The sequence below is a fragment of the Podarcis liolepis genome, assembly GCF_965112155.1.
Source record: "Podarcis liolepis genome assembly, chromosome: 7".
Classification (NCBI taxonomy): Eukaryota; Metazoa; Chordata; class Lepidosauria; order Squamata; family Lacertidae; genus Podarcis; species Podarcis liolepis.
Window position 1 is genome coordinate 12622431 of NC_139561.1, and position 19964 is coordinate 12642394.

Genomic DNA, 19964 nt, shown 5'->3' on the forward strand with positions numbered 1-19964 from the left:
CTGGGCATGGTCGGCCAATTGGTGCAAAGGGAGGATAGAACCTTTTTTTATGTACGCCACAACAGCAGCAAGAATACTCATCGGAAAGTATTGGAAGACACAAGAATTACCTACCCGAGAAGAATGGCAGACGAAAGTGATGGACTATGTGGAATTGGCTGAGATGACTGGCAGAATCCGGGACCAAGGAGAAGAGTCGGTGGAAGAAGATTGGAAAAAAATTAAAGTATATCTTCAAAAATATTGCAATATTAAAGACTGTTAGAAAGATGTTGGAAAAAGAAAATTAGGCAGTTTTGGTAGATATGATATAAAGGATTAAGTAAAAATGAGTTGATCAAACTGATGAAAGAGAGGATGTTAAATTATAATATTTTAAATTAAACTATTTAAATGAAAATAAGGTTGGAAGGATTTGCTGAAAAAACGATCTGAACTAGAATACAAAATTGGGAGGTGTGAGGAGGTCAAGGAAATAAGTAAAGGAAGAAAGTTTATGTGAAGGTTTAATCTGTTCTTTTTTTATTTCAATAGAATGTATTTGTATACTTTTTTACTTTTTTACTTTTTTCTTTCTTTGTTATTGTTATATTCATTTTTTGTATTTTGTATTGTTCTTTTTTCTTTTTGTAACTTTAAACTTTGAATAAATATTATTTTTTTTAAAAAAGGAATCAGTATAAATATTTAGCGTTACGTTGTCTCCCGTCTTCAACTGCAGACACACAGTCGCACCTCAGGCCGCTTGAAAATTACAAACCACTGACAACCCACGGACCACCAACTGGAAACCCCCCAAGTTAGAGAATGTGGTTTTGTGGGGCTGGACGTAACTTCCATAAAACTCCCTTTTCTTCCTCTTCTCCCCCCCCCCACCCCCAATTTTTCATAGTTGGTGTCCTCCTGACCCAGGGGACCTGGGTTCGAATTCCCAGCCCAGCCACAAAGCTCAGCCAGGTGTTGGATTTGTTCATCTGGCTTGCAAGGGGGGGCGGGCAGGGATCCAAAGGCTGCACACCCATTCACACCCCACACCCTGAGGCTTGACTTCTTGCCTTCTTCCTCCCCAGGTGAACTTCCGTGGGTCGGGGACCAGCAAAAGCTGCTGGGCCGAACGGACGCATGTTGAGAAACGCCTCCTGGTGCTGACAGTGACCCTCTCAGCTGGCTTCCTGGCCTGCATCTGTGTGCTGCTCTTCCAGTTCCGAACCAGTGAGTCTCCCTCCTGGCTTACACTAAGACTGCACTGCCCCCTGCTGGCGCCCTCCATGTGGTTTTGAACTACACTTCCCAGCAGCCCCTTGCAGCTCTCAGGCCAGTGTAATGGACTTTGGTCTAACAGATGGTATCCAGCCAAGTTCCACTCCTCAGGGTAGACCTATTGAAATTTAAGGCCATGACCGGAGAAAGTTGGAAGAGAAAAGCCTTTTCTCTCCGTCTCTCGCTACTCTAGAGCTTGTGGCCACCCAGTAAAGCCAAATGCTGGAAGATTCAGGACAGACAAAGGGAAGTCCTTCTTCATGCAGCACATAGTTAAACTGCAGAACTCACTGCCACAGGAGGCAGTGGTGGATACCAGCTTTAAAATAGAGGACTGGGTGAATTCATGGCGGAGGAGAGGGCTGTCGGTGGCTGCTAGACCCGACAGTTGGGGTCAGCAGTGCTACTGAATCCCAGTTCCTGGAAATAATAATAATAATAATAATAATAAATTTTATTTATATCCCGCCCTCCCCAGCCGAAGCCGGGCTCAGGGCGGCTAACAACACTAAAATAGTGCAACATTATAAAAACATCATAAGAATTAATTAAAATCAGAATTGATGGCAACCATGAACTAAAGTACTGTAAAGAACCACAGGAGGGGAGCATTTACTCTTGTGCCTTCCCATAATGGGCATCTGGTTGGGCCACTGTTAAGAAGAGGAAGCTGGCTTGCTGGGCCATATTCTTATGACTGGCTGGCTTCATTCATTTCAGTGGGTCTACCCTGTGTTTCATTTCTATTTGCCACCCCAGGGTTGCCTAAATGAATGAAAATAGCTCCTAATTCACATGCATTTGAATTGTGCATGACGACTCACACAAGCGCCGCTTGCGGGGGCAGAACGGGGGTGGAGTGGTCCGTAACGGATCCATGTGCAGTGTCTTGGAATGGAAGACCCGTGTAAGCGGGGATTCCCCTGTAAGTCATCCTGTGACCCTGACCAGCCTTTGCTGCCCCTTTCCTCCAGGGCTCTGCCTGACGGAGTCCTGCATCTCCGTGACCAGCTCCATCCTGAGCTCGCTGGACCGGTCGGTGGACCCCTGTGAGGACTTCTTCAGCTACGCCTGCGGGGGCTGGATCAAGGCCAACCCCATCCCCGACGGCCATTCCCGCTGGGGGACCTTCAACAAACTCTGGGAGCACAACCAGGCCATCCTCAAGCACCTTCTGGGTGAGCCGGCGGAAGGGAGACCCATCTCTTCCCGTGGAATCTGCAAAGGGGAGCGGGGAAAATCTGCAAGTCTGGCACCGCAGTCTGGCAGAAGTGTGAAACGGTCTTTTCCAGCAGATTGTCAGTGCAAGGAATTCTGCTTGTGCAGTGAGGCTCCCCCCCCCTTCAATTTCCTCCTTCCCCTTGCCATAAATTAGCAACCCATTTAATCCTAGATTAGTGGTTCCCAAGTTTTTGGGAGCCAACGCCCCCCCCTTGGTTCCATAAACCCATCCCCAGTGCCCCCTACCCTGTTGAAAACAAAAGCCAGAAGAGCAGTCTGCACGTCCTGCTTTGGAAGAAATTCACACAATAAAATTCAAGGCAGTAATTAATTGCACATTTTTCAATACCCAACTAGCATGTTTAGTTTAATTAACTAACTAACTCCTAACAGAGTTGATGAAATTGCCTGCATCTTCTGGCTCCATTGAAATAGGTTTCCAGGACACTTTTACTGTCTTTATCTCCTGTGTGTTTGCCACCCTGTGCTCCCTTTGGGAGGAAGGGCGAGGTTATAAATTGAGTGAGTAAGTAAGTAATAAATTCATCCTGGAGGTTCCTCCAACTCTCTGGGGCAGACCTGGGGAGATTGTGGGGCACAGGAGGGGGTGCAGGACGTCCTGTTGCACAATTGGAAATCCTTGCGCTGGCAGGAAGCCTTGCAGTTTCCATTTTCTTTCTGCTTTCTGGGGGTGTTTTGTTCTTTCGGGGCTTCTGGGAGGGAGAGAGGACGGAAAGAAGGAAGCAGGCTGGCTGGCTGGCTGGCTTGGAAGGGCGAGGGAGGGACTGAGTGCCGTTTGTTTCCCTCTTGCCTGTGCTCCACTGAGGCCCCCCAATTCTCGAAGGCAGGCAGCAAGTCTTGCCAGTGTGTTGGGAGCTGCACGAGCAAAGGTTAGGTGGATCACTGGTAGAACATACGCGTGGCATGTGGTCACTCTCTTCCTCTCATGCACTCCTTCAGTCTTCATTGAGATGGAGAGTTGGGAGCCAACCCAAACGGTATTGCTGTGCAGGTATTGCTGCGCAGACCAAAGGTGTCACCGAGACCAGCATTATGTGAACAGCAGTGGGGAGATCGCAGCAACCTCCCCCTGCCCCCAGCTCCCTTCAACATCTAGCGTTCAGAGGCTCCATAACACCATTGCGTTTTCATAGGTGTTAATTTTCCATATCGCTGTGAAATAGTGTAATGCTGGGGGGTGGGGGGGATGAGCTGTCAATGTTAGCCGCTCTTCTTGTCCCATCTTGTGGCGGTGAGTTCCACAAGTCTATCTCAAGGCCGATGGCTCCCTAGAAAAAACTCTCCACTTTTCCATGCAATGCACACCAGCTGAACAGAAAACAGGCTTTGCAGTTTTCTGGAGGTGGAAGTTGAAGGGCAGGGAAACTTCAGTTCACCCCGGCCCCCAAGCTGCGATTCCTACATTTCGGGAGGGGGTTGAACTAGGGTCCCTTTCAACTCTGCAGTTCTGCAATTCTTCACCTTGTGCCTGGCAGCGAAAGGGGGTTGAGTGTCGAAGTGGCATGGCTGACTGGAGCTTCTCTCTCCCTCTCTCCAGAGAACACCACGGCCCAGGTGTCCAGCGAGGCAGAACGCAAAGTCCAGCGCTACTACCAGTCCTGCATGAACGAGACCAAGATTGAGGAGCTGCAAGCCACGCCCCTGGTGGACCGCATCAAGAAGGTGAGGGAGCCCAGGGAACGCGGGCCAGGAGCCAGGCAGGCAGGCTAAGAGGCTGGGCGGAAGAGAAGAAGGCAGCCTTGGGCTTTCTTCCTTTTTTCTTTTGATATTGATATTTTATCGAAAGGTTTTCAGTTACGAAGTGATGCAAAGAAAAAAAGAAGATACCGAAATGTGTAGAGAAATGTGAATATATACGAAAAAATACCCATACATTTTTTATTAGTTTGATGCTATTATCCTAATACATAGGTAAATATTAATAGCCTACTACATTTTGTATAAACTTTCTTAAAAATCGCAAGAAGGCCACTGGGGAAGAGGTTGGTCATTGTTTCTGGTTTGATTCTGTGGCCGAAGGTCTCCCAGGTCCAGCTTTTTGAGAATTATTAGCTTTGCTCTGAAGTGTTTTGTTCGCTGATTGCAGAGTGTTGTCCAAAACCATCATCATTATTTTTATATTACTGAAGCTCAAATATTGTCCCACTGTTTAGGTAAGATAAAAAGGTAAAGGTACCCCTGCCCGTACGGGCCAGTCTTGGCAGACTCTAGGGTTGTGCGCCCTTCTCACTCAAGAGGCCGGGGGCCAGTGCTGTCCGGAGACACTTCCGGGTCGCGTGGCCAGCGTGACGAAGCTGCTCTGGCAAGCCAGAGCCGCACACGGAAACAGCGTTTACCTTCCCGCTAGTAAGCGGTCCCTATTTATCTACTTGCACCCGGGGGTGCTTTCAAACTGCTAGGTTGGCAGCCGCTGGGACCGAGCAACGGGAGCGCACCCCGCTGCGGGGATTCGAACCGCCGACCTTTCGATCGGTAAGCCCTAGGCGCTGAGGCTTTTACCCACAGCGCCACCCGTGTCCCAACTTAGGTAAGATAGAAACTCCTAATTCTTTATTCCAACTATTTCTCAGATCGTGCACATCAAACTGATTAGTCGAAACCAAGTATTCGTTAAAAAAAACAAAAACCAATCATCGGCTTTTTGATCTCAAAGGATTTTACCAGTTGTTCTTATAGTTCAGGTGCATTGCTCTGTGAATTCATGCCTGCATGAAATATTGCAATCCATAATGAATTGAAAAAAAATGTTTAAAAGTACTTTTCCAAAAATAATAGAGACCTTTCTGTTGGGGATAATTCAGACAGAAATTCCTAGGTGTCAAAAAAAGGTTATTTATGTATGCCACTGCTGCAGCCCATGTTTCGTTAGCTCCCAAATGGAAAACGAGCGAGGTCGTAACTAAAGAAGAACGGCAACTTAAGCTGATGGAATATGCGAAGCTTGCGGACTTAACATATAGAATAAGAGAACAAGAAGAACATATGTTTTGAGAAGATTGGAAAATGTTTATTGAATATATGGGGGGAAATGGTGTACACTTGAAAACGTTGGCATCATTAAGATAAATTCAACAGAGTAAATAGGTTTTGATGGGCGTAATAACGGAATACAGTGGTACCTCGGGTTAAGTACTTTATTCCTTCCGGAGGCCCATTCTTAACCTGAAACTGTTCTTAACCTGAAGCACCACTTTAGCTAATGGGGCCTCCTGCTGCTGCTGCTGCCGCGCCGCCAGAGCACGATTTCTGTTCTGATCCTGAAGCAAAGTTCTTAACCCAAGGTACTATTTCTCGGTTAGCGGAGTCTGTAACCTGAAGCGTATGTAACCCGAGGTACCACTGTAGTGAATGGTTTAGTTTATGTAAAATATGCAGGGATTTATGATATGCAAAATAAACCATGGAAAGAGAAGAAGGGAAGTCACTGATATTTTAAGGATGTTTAAATGAGTGTTCTAAATTGTAAAACATAAAATTTAATTTCACACACACACGTACACAGTGGTACCTTGGTTTGGTTTACAACCATAATCCGTTCCAGAGGTCCATTTTGTAAACCAAAACAGGTTGTAACCCAAGGTGTGCTTTCGCCAACAAAACTTTGTTCGTAATCCAAAAAAAAGTTTGCAAACCGGGACACGCTCTTCCGGGTTTGATGTGTTTGTAATCAAAAACATATGCAAACCAAGATGTATGCAAACCAAGGTACCACTCTGTGTGTGTGTGTGTGTGTCTGTGTGTGTCTGTGTCTGTGTCTGTGTGTGTATAAAAGCTATATTACACTCTCTCCTCCAGCTTGGTGGCTGGAACATCAGCGGTCCCTGGCAAGAGGACGACTTCAACCAGACTCTGCTGCAGCTGGCTGCACAGCACCACATCTGGCCCTTCTTCTCCATCTATGTCAGCGCCGACTCCAAAAACTCCAGCGTCAACATCATCCAGGTGGGTGCGGGAGGTGGAAGGCCACACAAGGGGTGAGATGCATTTTTTGGAGCGGGAGCTGTCGGTTCTCCCTGCTCAGGCCGAGGTGAGAGTTGGCATGCCCTAGCCCTAGCCTAACCTTTGCCATCTCTGGAGGCCGTGTGCCTATGGTGGGCACGGCAGGCTCCATTCCACCTGTGTTAAAAGCTAGGAGTCTCTGCACGATGCCGTCCTCCATCCAGGCAAGGAAGAGGCGTCACCCATGCCCCAGAAGTCATTGCAGCCAGGTGGAAGCACTCGGGGGCGTGGTGGAGACATTGCGGGCCTAGACTGGTTTCCTGAGGGCCGGTTCGGGAATCCTGGCGGACCTCCAGGTTAGGGTTACCAGACATTCTGGGGACAGTCCCCAGATTTGCAAATCTGTCCCTGGAAAACGTGGCAGTGGCAGCCTGGTAGCACAGTTGGCTCTGGCCGACTTCAGGAGCTGCTCACTGCCGTGGTGCCCGCCATTTTTCCTCACCGGAAGTCACCCTATGATATGTCTTGTGCGCATATGATGTGTCTTGTGCGATCTCCTGCCCCCTTTGTTTTGACTGATCGGGGGAGGCTCGGGAGTCACAGGTGGGCGGCCATTGCCCAGTTTTTTTAAAAACTCTGTGCATTTATGTTTCACAGGGTGCAAAAGAAGGGCTTTGCACCTTTATACAATATACATGTGTGCTTGGGCCCAGGGTCTTTTGCCTCACCATCCCCACTACTGACTCCCTGTTGCTACTCAGCTTCAAAAAAAAAAAGTGTCCCCGGATTCATTGGAAAAAATCTGGTAACCATACTCCAGGTTCCCCACACCTGTCTTAGCAGCTCTGGGGTCAGCATCCTTCCCACCGAAAGCACCTGATTTGTTGCTGCAGGATACAGGATGCTGAGCTCGGTGGGACCCAGCAAGGCCCTGTCTTTGTGGTCCAGAATTGCAGCCCAGGGTCCTGCCTTAGAGGTGGGGAAGGGCTGGAGCTCGGTGGGTAGAGTTCCTGCTTGGCATGCAGAAGGTCCCAGATCTCCAGGTAGGTCTGCGGGAAATTTGCCAGCAGCCCAGAGCTGGATGGAGCCCAGTGGTCTGACTCAAGTTTCCTCTGTTCTAGACAGAACTGTGGCTCCACATCTGTACTGTGTCTTCACTCCAGTTTGTGTCTCCCCTCCAGGTGGACCAGGCAGGGCTGATGTTGCCTTCCAGGGACTACTATCTCAACAAAACGCAGAACGAGAAGGTGAGGGTTGGGCGGGGGCCGGGGGGTGCTTACGGTCCTAGCTTCAGACTGGGGTGCGTAATGGATGAGGCAGTCTGTTAGGTCCGTGGTTCTGAAAGTGGGCAGTAGCGCCCCCAGGTGGCAGCAGGATTCCCTAGGGGGGTGCCAAAAGGCAAGGGGGTGCAGGAGGTCTTCTTCTTCTTCTTTGGTGATCCCTTGTAGCCAAGTAAGATTGTCTTCCATGAACACGGTTTTAACAGTGTGTCCGTAAGTGACTGTGGAGGCCAATTCTGGATCCACACGTCCTTCCACAGTGGGGACATAGATTTCCAGGCAGGAGTTGATCATGGTGAGGGTTTGCCAAGCATGCCTTCCTCTTAGCACGTTTCTCCCTTGCGTCCTGAGTTTGAGCGTCTTCAAAGCTTTGGTAAAGGCTGTTCTCCAATTGGAGCACTCGCAGGCCAGTGTTCCCCAGTTCTGGGTGTTTATACTACATTTTTAAAGATGTGCCTTGAGAAAGTCTTTAAACCTCTTTTGTTGACCAGCAGCATTACGCTTTCCATTTTTAAGTTCAGAATAGAGTAGTTGCTTTGGAAGACGATAATCCGGCATCCGCCCAACATGACCAGTCCAACGAAGTCGATGTTGTGTAAATGACTATCAGCCATACAGGATCCAGTTCATCCATTCTGTTGAATTAGTTAATTAAACTAAATAGCTTCAATCGGATTTTGAATAAAGATGCAATGAATTGTTACTGTTTTGAATTTTATCGTGTTATTATCTCCCTTATCGGGTCGTGCAAACTACACCTCTGAATATTGCTTTTTATAGGGTAGGGGGCACTGGGCATGAGTTTATAGACCTCGAAAAAGACTGGGAGCAGCTGGTTTTAGGTATTACCTTTAAAGTGTGTCTCCCAGACCCCAAACATCCACAGTTAGCCTTGTGATTTGCCTGTGTCTGAGACTGGACATTTGCAGTGGGGAGTCCCCAAAGGCAGACATTGCAAGGGCTGCAAGGTGTTGCTGCTATTTGATGTTGTGGTTCCCGCTCTCCTTAATTCCGTGCAGCCTCCTTTCTCTGCCTTAGAATCATAGAATTGTAGAGTTGGAAGGGGGACCCCCGGGGGCCATCTAGTCCACCCCCTGCAAATACATAATTCTCCCCCCACCTTGCCTGCCTACCCAGGTGCTTGCAGGGTACCTAACCTACATGGTCCAGCTTGGCATGCTGGTTGGGGGGCAGGACGAAGCTGAGACCAGGCGGCAGATGGAGGAGATCCTGGACTTTGAGACCACCCTAGCCAACATCACCATCCCCCAGGAGAAGCGTCGGGATGAGGAGCTCATCTACCACAAGATGCCTGCCAGGGAGCTCAAGGTAGGTGATTCGTTTTTTTAAAAAAAACTAGGTGGAAGCTTCCTGCCCATGCAAAACTGCCACAGATAATTGAAAGCCAAAGGCCTGGTGGAAAAAGATTGTATATGCGTTAAAGAGTAGGTTTTGACCTATCAAGCCTTCGGCCCAGGCTATCTGGAGGTCCATATTCCCTATGCAAACCTGCCTGCGCGCTGAGATCTTCGGGAGAGGGGGCCTTGTCTCAGCCCCGCCACCCTCACAAGCGCACTGGGCGGGAATGCACAACAGGACCTTCTTGGTGGTGGCTTCTCCCAGACAACTTTGGAACTCCTTTCCTAAAGAAGTTAGACCAGCTCCCTCCTTGTTATCCTTCCACCAGCAGGTGAAGTGAAGACCTTCAACCAGGCCTTTGGCTGATTAATATTCTACAGCCTTTTAAATGTATTTAAAGGCGAGGGAAAAGATTTACTATTGTTTTGTTGTTTTTGTTTTAACTATTTGTCTGTGTTTTAATCTTGTGTTTTTATATTGTGAACCTTCCTGAGTTCTTTTGATGAATAGCAGTATATTATTATTATTATTATTATTATTATTATTCATTCATTCTTGTTCCAACAGGCTTTTGGGAAGTTATTAATGTTTGATGCCTTACTCTGCTTAATATGTTTAATTTGTTGGCAGCTGCCCAGTCAGATGGGCAGCATATAAATATTGAACAATAATAATTATTATTATTACAGTACTATGATTTAGGGAAAGAGCTAATGCTGTGATGAGTGTGTGTGTTTAGTTGTCCCTCACCTCCAATGTTTTTAGCTGTTTCTATTTTAGCCAGTGTGGTGTAGTGGTTAAGAGCGATAGACTCGTAATCTGGGGAACCGGGTTTGATTCCCCGCTCCTCCACATGCAGCTGCTGGGTGACCTTGGGCCAGTCACACTTCTCTGAAGTCTCTCAGCCCCACTCACCTCACAGAGTGTTTGTTGTGGGGGAGGAAGAGAAAGGAGAATGTTAACCGCTTTGAGACTCCTGAAGGGGAGTGATACAATGGGATATCAAATCCAAACTCTTCTTCCTCTTCTTCTTAGCTGTAAGTCACCTTGAGTCTCTGTCAGGGAAAAAGGCAGGATTGTAAATGTAATAATAAAAACAAAAATAAAAACAGTGGGTGTACTCTGTTTAGGACTTAGACAGCCCGATCCTTATTGGGATTCTTCCAGCTTTCCTAGGCTTGTTTGTTTGTTTGTTTGTTTGTTTGTTTGTTTTGGAGGGAGGGGTTCCTCTCTCTACCCCGCGCTCAGTTGTAGGTCCCATTCCGCCAGCCGCCCCAGCCAGAGAGAGACCTCTAACTTGTCTTTGCTTCTTGCACCTTCCCCATCCCTGCCCTGCCCCTCTTCTGCTCCCGCAAAAAAAGAACCTTTCTCCGGCCGTGGACTGGATGCCCCTGCTGAATGCCGTCTTCTCCCCGGTGGAGATCAACGAGACGGAGCCAGTGGTGGTCTATGCCAAAGAGTACCTCGAGCAAGTCTCCTATCTCATCCTCAACACAGACAGGCGGTGAGTGCGGCTGGGTCTGGAGGCGAGCTGAACTAATGGAAGTTTCCTTCTCTGCGCCCCCCCTCCCCACCTTAGCTCAGTGGTCAGAGCACCTGTTTTGCGTGCAGAAGGTCCCAGGTTCAGTCCCCGCGGGCAGCATCTCCATGTACAGCTGGGGAAAAGACCTACCTGAAAGCCCAGAGAAGCCACTGCCAGCCAGTGTAGGCTATATGGATCTAGATGGACTCATTGGAAGGCAGTTTCCTCTGCTTTTAAATCAGCCCTTACTGACTGATTGATTGATTGATTGATTGACTGATTCATTCATTCATTCATTCATTGGATCAGCCCTTTGTTCAGAACCACAAGGACTGCAAGCTTAGGGAGAAGCCTGGAGCTCACCTGCTTTGCATACAGAAGATCCCGGGTTCAATCTAGTGCTCTGATCCTCTGTAAGGTAGCTTCCTGGTCCTATCAGCTCTTCATTCAGAAGCATGAGGACTAGAATATTGGTTCATCTTTAGCAAAAGGAACACAACGTCTGCAGCAGAGCACCTGCTTTGCATGCAGAAGGTCCCAGGTTCAATCCCCGCCGGCAGCATCTTCCAGATGGGGCTGAGAAAAGGCTCCCTGTCTGAAACCCTGCAGAGCCGTTGCTGCCAGTCAGTGTAGTCAATACCGAGCTATATGGACTCGGTAAAAATCAGCTTCCTTTAAACTAGCCCTTTGTTCAGAACAGTGAGGACTAGGAGCTTGCTTTATTTTTAAGGACCATAGCTCAGAGGTGGGGCGTCTGCAATGCATGCAGGAGGTCCTGGGTGCAGTCCCCAAAGGCACATCCAGGTAGGGTTAATAGGGGCCTCCCTTGCAATGCCTGCAGTGTGTAACTGATATTGGGGGGAGGGCACTTTTTGCAGCCAGTTCCAGGAGAGGATGGAGAGGTCCTCATCTCCCCCCCCCATCCCACCCCTTTTTCCATTCCAGTATCTTGCACAACTACATGATCTGGCACCTGGTGAGGAAAGGAGCCGGCTTTCTGGACCAGCGCTTCCAGGATGCAGAGGAGAAGTTCATGGAGGTCATGTACGGCTCAAAGAAGGCGAGTAGGAAACTTGGACGGCACTCATTGTTTTATTTTGTTACGTTCTATTGTAAATAAATACAGTGGTGCCTCGCAAGACGAAAAGAATCCGTTCTGTGATTCTCTTCGTCTAGCGGTTTTTTCGTCTTGCGAAGCAAGCCCATTGACAGATTAGCGCTATTAGCGGCTTTTAGCGGCTTATCTGCTGATCGGATCAGCTGATAAGCGGCTTAGCGGCTTAGAAAAAGGGGGGGAGGGGGAAAAACCAGCAGGAACTCGCAAGACATTGTCGTCTTGTGAAGCAAGCCCATAGGAAATTCGTTTTGCGAAGCACCTCCAAAACGGAAAACTCTTTAGTCTAGCGAGTTTTCCATCTTGCGAGGCATTCGTCTTGCAGGGCACCACTGTACAGTGGTACCTCGGGTTAAGAACTTACCGTATTTTTTGCTCTATAAGACTCACTTTTTCCTTCCTAAAAAGTAAGGGGAAATGTGTGTGCGTCTTATGGAGCGAATGCAGGCTGCGCAGCTATCCCAGAAGCCAGAACAGCAAGAGGGATTGCTGCTCTCACTGCGCAGCGATCCCTCTTGTTGTTCTGGCTTCTGAGATTCAGAATATTTTTTTTCTTGTTTTCCTCCTCCAAAAACTAGGTGCGCCTTATGGTCTGGTGCGTCTTATAGATTGAAAAATACGGTAGTTCGTTCTGGGGGGTCCATTCTTAACCTGAAACCGTTCTTAACCTGAGGCATCACTTTAGCTAATGGGGTCTCCCGCTGCCGCTGTGAGATTTCTGTTCTCATCCTGAAGCAAAGTTCTAAACCTTAGGTACTATTTCTGGGTTGGCGGAGTCTGTAACCTGAAGCGTGTGTAACCCAAGGTACCACTGTATAGGCATTTTAAATAAATAAATAAATAAATAAAGCTCTACAAAAGAAAAGCAGAAATCTCATCCTAAGGCAAAAAGCTGGGCAGCTGCCTGCAATTCAGACACTGGGAGTCCTGGTGGTCCACCCATGTCCATCCTGGGTGCTTCTCACCAGGAGTTGCTCTCCAGGGACCATCACCTGCTTCCTGGGTGGGGAGAGAGAAGGCGTTCGATGGTGGCGTTCATCTCTGACCCCAAGTTGCCCCAAGTTCCTCTGCTGATGAGAGGTGGATCTAGCTGCTCTGGCACCTGGAGTGGCGAACATGCTGTGCAGCCAGGGGTGGGACTAGCCGCCCGTGGCGAGGGTCCCAAGGTGATGATGTCACCACCCCCCAGGGATGACACCCAGGGTGGGCCGCACCCCCTTCCTCCGCCAGTGCCGCTGACGCCAAGGGTCTCCTTCCGCCCCACAGACCTGCCTTCCCCGATGGAAGTACTGCATCAGCGACACAGACATCAACCTGGGCTTCGCGCTGGGTGCCATGTTCGTCAAGGCCTCCTTCGCGGAAGACAGCAAGGCAGTGGTAAGGCGGTGACTGTTACAGGGCCCGTTCCGCTAATCTTATTTTATTAGAGTTTTCCAGTATACATTTCCACCATTAAATATCCACTACAGTGGATGCTCGGGCAGCAAACGTGATCCTTGTGGGAGGCACATTCGCAACCCACAGCGTTCGCAACCCACAGCACCGCTTCTCTGCACGCGCGGATTGCGATTCGGTGCTTCTGCGCATGCGCAAAGCGCGATTTAGCACTTCTGCGCATGCGCGACCTCCGAAACTCAGAAGTAACCTGTTCCGGTATTTCTGGGTTTCGGCGCATCCGTAACCCCAAAAAATGCAACATGAAGCGTCTGTAACCCGAGGTATGACTGTATTGCAATAGTACCTTCATCGACTTCCCTTCTTCCTCTTCCATGGTTCTTTTAATTTTCCCATAATTTCTGCATATTCTTGGTTGTGTTTAGCAGAAAGTCCCAACTTAGGCTGGATCTAGACACATCAAAGAAGCGTTTCAGTTTAAAACGTTGTAAATTTAAACAGGGAAAACAGGTAGAGAAAAAGGGGGCTCCAGATCGCCATCTGGTGGCACAAAGTTATATCACATATACAATGCATATACCGTATTTTTCGCTCTATAAGACGCACTTTTTCCCTCCTAAAAAGTAAGGGGAAATGTGTGTGCGTCTTATGAAGCGAATGCAGGCTGCGCAGCTATCCCAGAAGCCAGAACAGCGAGAGAGATCGCTGCGCAGCGCTCCCTCTTGCTGTTCTAGCTTCTGGCTTAGCCAGGCGCAGCCTCTACAGGGCAGTGGGGAGCCTTGATCCCGCTGCCCTGAAGAGGCTGCACAGCTATCCCAGAAGCCAGAACAGCAAGAGAGATAGCTGCACTCCCTCTCGCTGTACTAGCTTCTGGCTTAGCTGCGCTCTGTCCCTTCCCCCACCTCCCGGAAAAGCCCACAAGAGCTGCGCGGAGCTTGTGTGCTGCTCTTGGGGGCTTTTCCCCGAGGACGGAGAAGGGCAACCCATCAGTGACGGGCTGCCCTTCTCCCTCCTCGTGGAAAAGCCTGCAAGCGCCGCACACACACTCCACGCGGCTCGTGAAAGGGAACGCTGAGCAGAGTCTGAGATGCTTAGAGACTCTGCTCGGCGCTCCCTTTAAAGATTTTTTTTTCTTGCATTCCCCCTCTAAAAACTAGGTGCGTCTTATGGTCTGGTGCGTCTTATGGAGCGAAAAGTACAGTGACTCGCTTTTTCTTTACCAGTCTAGCTGAGTCTTTAGAGAGCTTGTGTGGCAGAGAATAGGTTGGAGTGGTGTAGAGCATTGGACTAGGACACGAGAAACCAGGGTTCGAATCCCCACTCGGCCATGAAGCTCTCGCTCAGTGACCTTGAGAAGCCAGTCCCTACCTCCCAGCCTAACCTACCTCACAGGATTGTTGCGAGTATTAAACGAGGACCATATGTGCCACCTTGATGGGTGGGTGGGGAGGTGGGATTACAAATGCAAGAAATAATAAGAATTAAAATTGCTCAAATGCTGTGCTTGCAGTTGGCATCCATTGCCATGTTGCTAACAAATTAGTGAAAGGTGGAAAAATAAATGTGGCAGAAAGCTCTCTGCCTTCGATTACTGGCACCCGGGAACACCATTGCAAGCCCCCTCCAGGACTGTCGCTGCACTCAGTCCATTTCAGAGGTGCCTGGATTGCCCTTTGCTTTCTCCACTCCCTGTGGGGAATTTCTGCCCCAGATTCCCTGCAGGAACTCCTCTGCTGCCTGCAACTCCACCCCCCACAATATCAGGGACTGTGTTGAAGAGGAATAGTGGAGACCACTCCTCCCTCCTCCTGCATTTCCCAGAGAAGAGGGAGACAGTATAGATTTAGAACAGTGGTTTGCAGAAGGTCACAGTTCAGAGGCTGCAGAGGGGAGAAGCTGGGAAATATTGGGAGAGGAGCAGGAGGAATCACCAGGGGAGAGACAGCTGGCAGACTCAGTGTCATTGGAAAGCATGCCAAACGCCCCCCCCCCCAGGTCCTGGCATGCATTAAGAGTAGGAGAACAGAACGCTCAGAGGCAGAAAAACATAGATCAGCTGACGTAGGAATGGCGTAGAATAGGAGAGACGAAGGGGGTGGGACTTTACTCGGAGCAACGCCATTACCCAAGAGGCAGCATTGTGCATCTCTCTCTGTGAATATTGAATAAATTACCTTGGTAAGAACCTCTTGTTTTCCCATTTCTGGCTGCCAGCTGTGAGGGAGGGGGATGGGATTCCCTGAAGCCTCACACACACTGATCGTTTGCCAGGACCTCCCCGCCCCCCAATTCCTGTTAAAAGAAGTGGTCCCGCCTCTTAACTTCGTGCTTTGTCTCCACCAGGCTGAGGAAATGATTAAGGAGATCAAGATGGCCTTCGAAGAGAGCTTGGCCACCCTGCCGTGGATGGATGAGGAGACGAGGCGGTCCGCCAAGGAGAAGGCCGACGCCATCTACGACATGATCGGTTACCCTAAGTTCATCATGGACCCCAAAGAGCTGGACAAAGTGTTCAAGGATGTGAGTTGGAGGTGGGGCAGGCCCACTAAGGCCAAGCAGGGGGAGTTGGCGGTGACTGCGGCCAGCTGCCCTGGCCTCTCCTTGCCTCCCTATTCTGATGGGCTCTTGCTTCCTGGCAGTACGATGCCGTCCCGGATCTGTACTACGAGAACGTCATGCAGTTCCTCAACTTCTCCGCCCGAGTGGCAGCTGAGCAGCTCCGGAAGCCTCCAAACCGCGACCAGTGAGTCGGCCTTGGGATGCCGGGGGGGGGGCTCAAACCCCGGAGGGGGGCTGGCCCACTCTGACCGTGCATTTTTTCGGGCACACCAAGCTTTGCTGAAGCTGAATGTCGGAAGGTTCAGGATGGGTAGAAGAAAGCACTTCCTTATGCCCTGCATAGTTAAACTATGGAACTCACTGCAGCAGGAGTCAATGATGGCAACCAACTTTGTTGGATAATAACAATAAATTTATATGCCACCCATCTGACTGGCTTGCCCCAGCCACTCTGGGCGGTTTCCAACGAATTAAAACACAGTGAGACATCAAGCATTAAAAACATCCCTATACATTGCTGCCTTCAGATGTCTTCTAAAAGTCAGATAGTTGTTTATCTCCTTCACATCTCAAGGGAGGGGGGGCGCCACTACTGAGAAGGCCCTCTGCCTGGTTCCCTGTAACCTCACTTCTCAAACTTTGAGGAGGAGGTTGCTGTTAGTGTGTCACGTGTGTGTGTGTGTGAGAGAGAGAGAGAGAGACAGAGACAGAGACAGAGAGAGACAGAGAGGGAATCTTTTATCCAAGTTGGAACTCAAGGCAGAAGATAATGGCCCCCGGTTCTTACAGATTCTGCAATCCAGTCTCTATATATTGAAGAAATAAACTGAGAGGGCCATGTTGCTGGTCATCCAAGTCGTGCATCCTGCATTCTAAGAAAAGGACAAACTTTTATGTCCTCAATCATTCCTGCCTATTTCCTGCTCCCACTTCATTTTTGCATTTGCTTGTGCAGTCTTGCATAATTCCAGCTGGAGGCTGGCATTCAAGGGAGAGAGCTCAGCTCAGTGCCAAAGTGCAAGCTTTGCAGGCATGTGCAGAGTACTCCCTACCCCCTGCCCTGACTAACAGATCTGCAGTGAGCAGTAAAAGGCCCCCAGGGCCAAGGGTGCAATTTCCAGACATGTTTTAGGGTTACGCGTGAAGACTTTGAGGTTGAGGAATGGGAAATGCCAAAAACCCAAATTGGGCTGATGGAGCTTTTAGGACACCTCGAGTGGTTTTGCCATTGACCATACTGTCCCCCCTATCTCTCCCTCCTTCTTCTTCTGCAGATGGAGCATGACTCCCCCAACAGTGAATGCTTATTACTCCCCGACCAAGAATGAAATCGTCTTTCCTGCTGGGATCCTGCAGCCTCCGTTCTACACCCGAAGCTCCCCAAAGTACGAATGTTTCACTCTCTTTCTCTCTGTCACCCCATCCCAATCAGATATTCAGTGTTTGGCAAGGGAGGGGGAGAGTATTAACACCCCTCCCAATTCAGCCTCACCAATTGGAGCCAGTGTGGTGTAGTGGTTAAGAGCGGTAGTCTCGTAATCTGGGGAACCGGGTTCGCGTCTCCGCTCCTCCACATGCAGCTGCTGGGTGACCTTGGGCCAATCACACTTCTTTGAAGTCTCTCAGCCCCACTAACCTCACAGAGTGTTTGTTGTGGGGGAGGAAGGGAAAGGAGAATGTTAGCCGCTTTGAGACTCCTGAAGGGGAGTGAAAGGCGGGATATCAAATCCAAACTCTTCTTCTTCTTTTTCTCACTGCCATGAGGTTCAGGAGCACCTCCAGCAGGGATTGGTGTTGGTTTTTTTAAGTGTGGCTGTAGGGCTGGATGTAAAGCACTATGGTCTCGGAGATGATGGATGGAGACCAAAATACCTTTAGAGGCCTCTTGCGTCTGTAAAGCTTAAACTGGGCACCACAGTTGTAAGGGGGATATTGACAAGCTGTAACCAAGATGAAAAAGGGGCCTGGAAAGCAAACCTGATGAGGAACGGTTGAGGGAGTTCAGCCTGGAGAAGAGAAAAAGGAGAGGCGCTAGGATAGACATCTTCAAACAGCTAAAGGGCTGTCACATGGAAGATGGAGCAAGCTTGTTTTCTGCTGCTCCAGAGGGAAGGATTCCCAAACCAATGGATTCATACGACTAAGGGACAAATTTCTGACTAAACGTTCGGAAGAACATTCTGATTTTAAGAGCTATTCACCCGGAGAATGGCCTCCCTCGGAAGGTGAAAGACTCTCCTTCATGGGAGGTTTTTAAGCAGAGGTTGGGTGACCATCTGTCAGAGATGCTGTAGTTGCAAATCCTGCATCGCAGGGGGTTGGGCTAGATGACCCTTAGGGGTCCCTTTCCAACTGCACAGTTTCATGGTTCTAAGGTGTCTTCCTGCCCGGCCTCTGTGCAAATCAGCCTACCAGATCCCATTATTGTTATTCAGATTCATACGCCCTGCTTCCCAGCATAATGCCGCCAGAGCAAAATTAGTGCAAGATAAAAATAATAAAAGCAATGCTACAAACTCCAAGAACATTTTCCATCAGATATGAAATCAGTCTTCCATAAATGACTGGGGTCACATGTCAGGGGAAAGCCTGCATTAGCGTATTTTCGGTAGGCCCATCTGTGGGCCACGTGAGCCTGGTCCTGGTCCTTGCTCCTTGGCCCCGTTCTGGAGAGCTGTCCTCCTGCCAAACCAGTTCCCTCACAGCCACCTCCATTGGTCCAGTCAAATTCCACAGCTCTGCCTCCCCATCTCAAGAGGTAGAATGTTGGTGAATGTGCCGTCACATCAGAGCATCTTAGCCCATGGACTCGAGCAATGGGGAACTGAAGGTTTCGTTGAAGGTTTTGAAGGTTTCGTTGGGTAAACCGCACCTCGCAGTCAGCTGGGTATGTGTGCCTGTGGTCCAGGGAGAGAAAGTGCTGCCAACCGCTAGAGAAGGTGGCTGAGAATCAGTGCCAAATGTACGTATAAGCTAAACAAGCTATAGCTTAGGGCCCCACTCCCTTGGGGAGCCCAAAAAATTTTAAAGGGGAAAAAACTGGATGTACATTTCCAAAATATAAGATAAGTTCAACAATTACTTTGATAAAGTACATATTTTGTTATGTGCAAATGGCTTTAGATACCTATTAGGTTCATAAATGACCATATAGCATATAAGGTAAAGGTAAAGGGACCCCTGACCATTAGGTCCAGTCACGGACGACTCTGGGGTTGCGGCGTTTATCTTGCTTTATTGGCCGAGGGAGCCGGCGTACAGCTTCCGGGTCATGTGGCCACCATGACTAAGCTGCTTCTGGCGAACCAGAGCAGCGCATGGAAACGCCGTTTACCTTCCTGCTGGAGTGGTACCTATTTATCTACTTGCACTTTGATGTGCTTTCGAACTGCTAGGTGGGCAGGAGCAGGGACCGAGCAACGGGAGCTTACTCCGTCGCGGGGATTCGAACCGCCAACCTTCTGATCAGCAAGTCCTAGGCTCTGTGGTTTACCCCACAGCGCCACAGCGACAATTTGTTGTTGACAAAGGATAGCTGGACATATAAAGGGCCCCATTACCTTCAGTAGCTTAGGGCCTCATCAAACCTAAACTCAGCCCTGCTGAGAATCAGCATTGTTGAGAAAAGGGCCAAAATGCTCAGCGGGGTGGAGCGACTCGCCTATGAAGAAAAGTTGCAGTGTTTGGGACTTCTTGCAGGGGTTCTCAACCTGTGGGTCCCCAGGTGTTGTTGGACTACAACTCCCATCATCCCTGAGCTCTGGCCTTGCTAGTTAGGGGTGATGGGAGTTGTAGTTCGACAACATCTGGGGACCCACAGCTTGAGAAAGGCTGGCTTAGAGGAAAGGTGACATGATAGAAGTTATTCATGGTGTGAAAAAAGTGGAGAGGGAGAGAAAAGATCTCCCTCGAAACCGCTAGAGCTGGTTGGGAATCCAGTGAAGGTGAATGTTCGGTACGCGTAAAAGGAAGTCCTCCTCCTTCACGCAGCGCAGAGTTAATCTGTGGAACTCCCTCCCACAGGAGGCAGTGAGGGCCACCAACCTGGGTGGCTTCGAAAGAGGATTAGACAAAATCGTGGAGGAGGAGAAGGCTACTAGCTGCAATGGCTGTGCTGTGACTCCACGGTCAGAGGCAGCTATGCCAGTTGCCAGAAACCACAGGAAGGGACAGCTGCTCTTGAGCTCGAATCCTGCTTGTTGGTTTCCCACAGACATCTGGTTGGCCCCTGTGAGAACAGGATGCTGGACTAGGTGAGCTGTTGGTGTGATCCAGCAGGCTTTTCTTCTGTCCT

At 49.2% G+C, this 19964-nt stretch overlaps 1 protein-coding gene across 10 annotated transcripts in view; it reads left to right on the forward strand.

The window, feature by feature from the left end:
• Positions 1 to 19964, forward strand: part of ECE1 (endothelin converting enzyme 1) — a 77790-nt gene that overhangs the window by 48606 nt on the left and 9220 nt on the right. For all 10 annotated transcript variants that reach the window (XR_014528746.1, XR_014528747.1, XR_014528748.1 and 7 more), the window contains 12 exons: positions 1071 to 1212; positions 2235 to 2438; positions 4040 to 4164; positions 6298 to 6444; positions 7623 to 7688; positions 8859 to 9050; positions 10442 to 10584; positions 11548 to 11662; positions 12983 to 13093; positions 15455 to 15631; positions 15751 to 15854; positions 16945 to 17055. Coding sequence is in view for 7 of the 10 variants with exons in the window: in XM_083514641.1 (XP_083370767.1) it covers positions 1071 to 1212; positions 2235 to 2438; positions 4040 to 4164; positions 6298 to 6444; positions 7623 to 7688; positions 8859 to 9050; positions 10442 to 10584; positions 11548 to 11662; positions 12983 to 13093; positions 15455 to 15631; positions 15751 to 15854; positions 16945 to 17055 (1637 nt within the window). In the remaining 3 variants the exon portion in view is untranslated. The remainder of the gene's footprint in view (positions 1 to 1070; positions 1213 to 2234; positions 2439 to 4039; positions 4165 to 6297; positions 6445 to 7622; positions 7689 to 8858; positions 9051 to 10441; positions 10585 to 11547; positions 11663 to 12982; positions 13094 to 15454; positions 15632 to 15750; positions 15855 to 16944; positions 17056 to 19964) is intronic.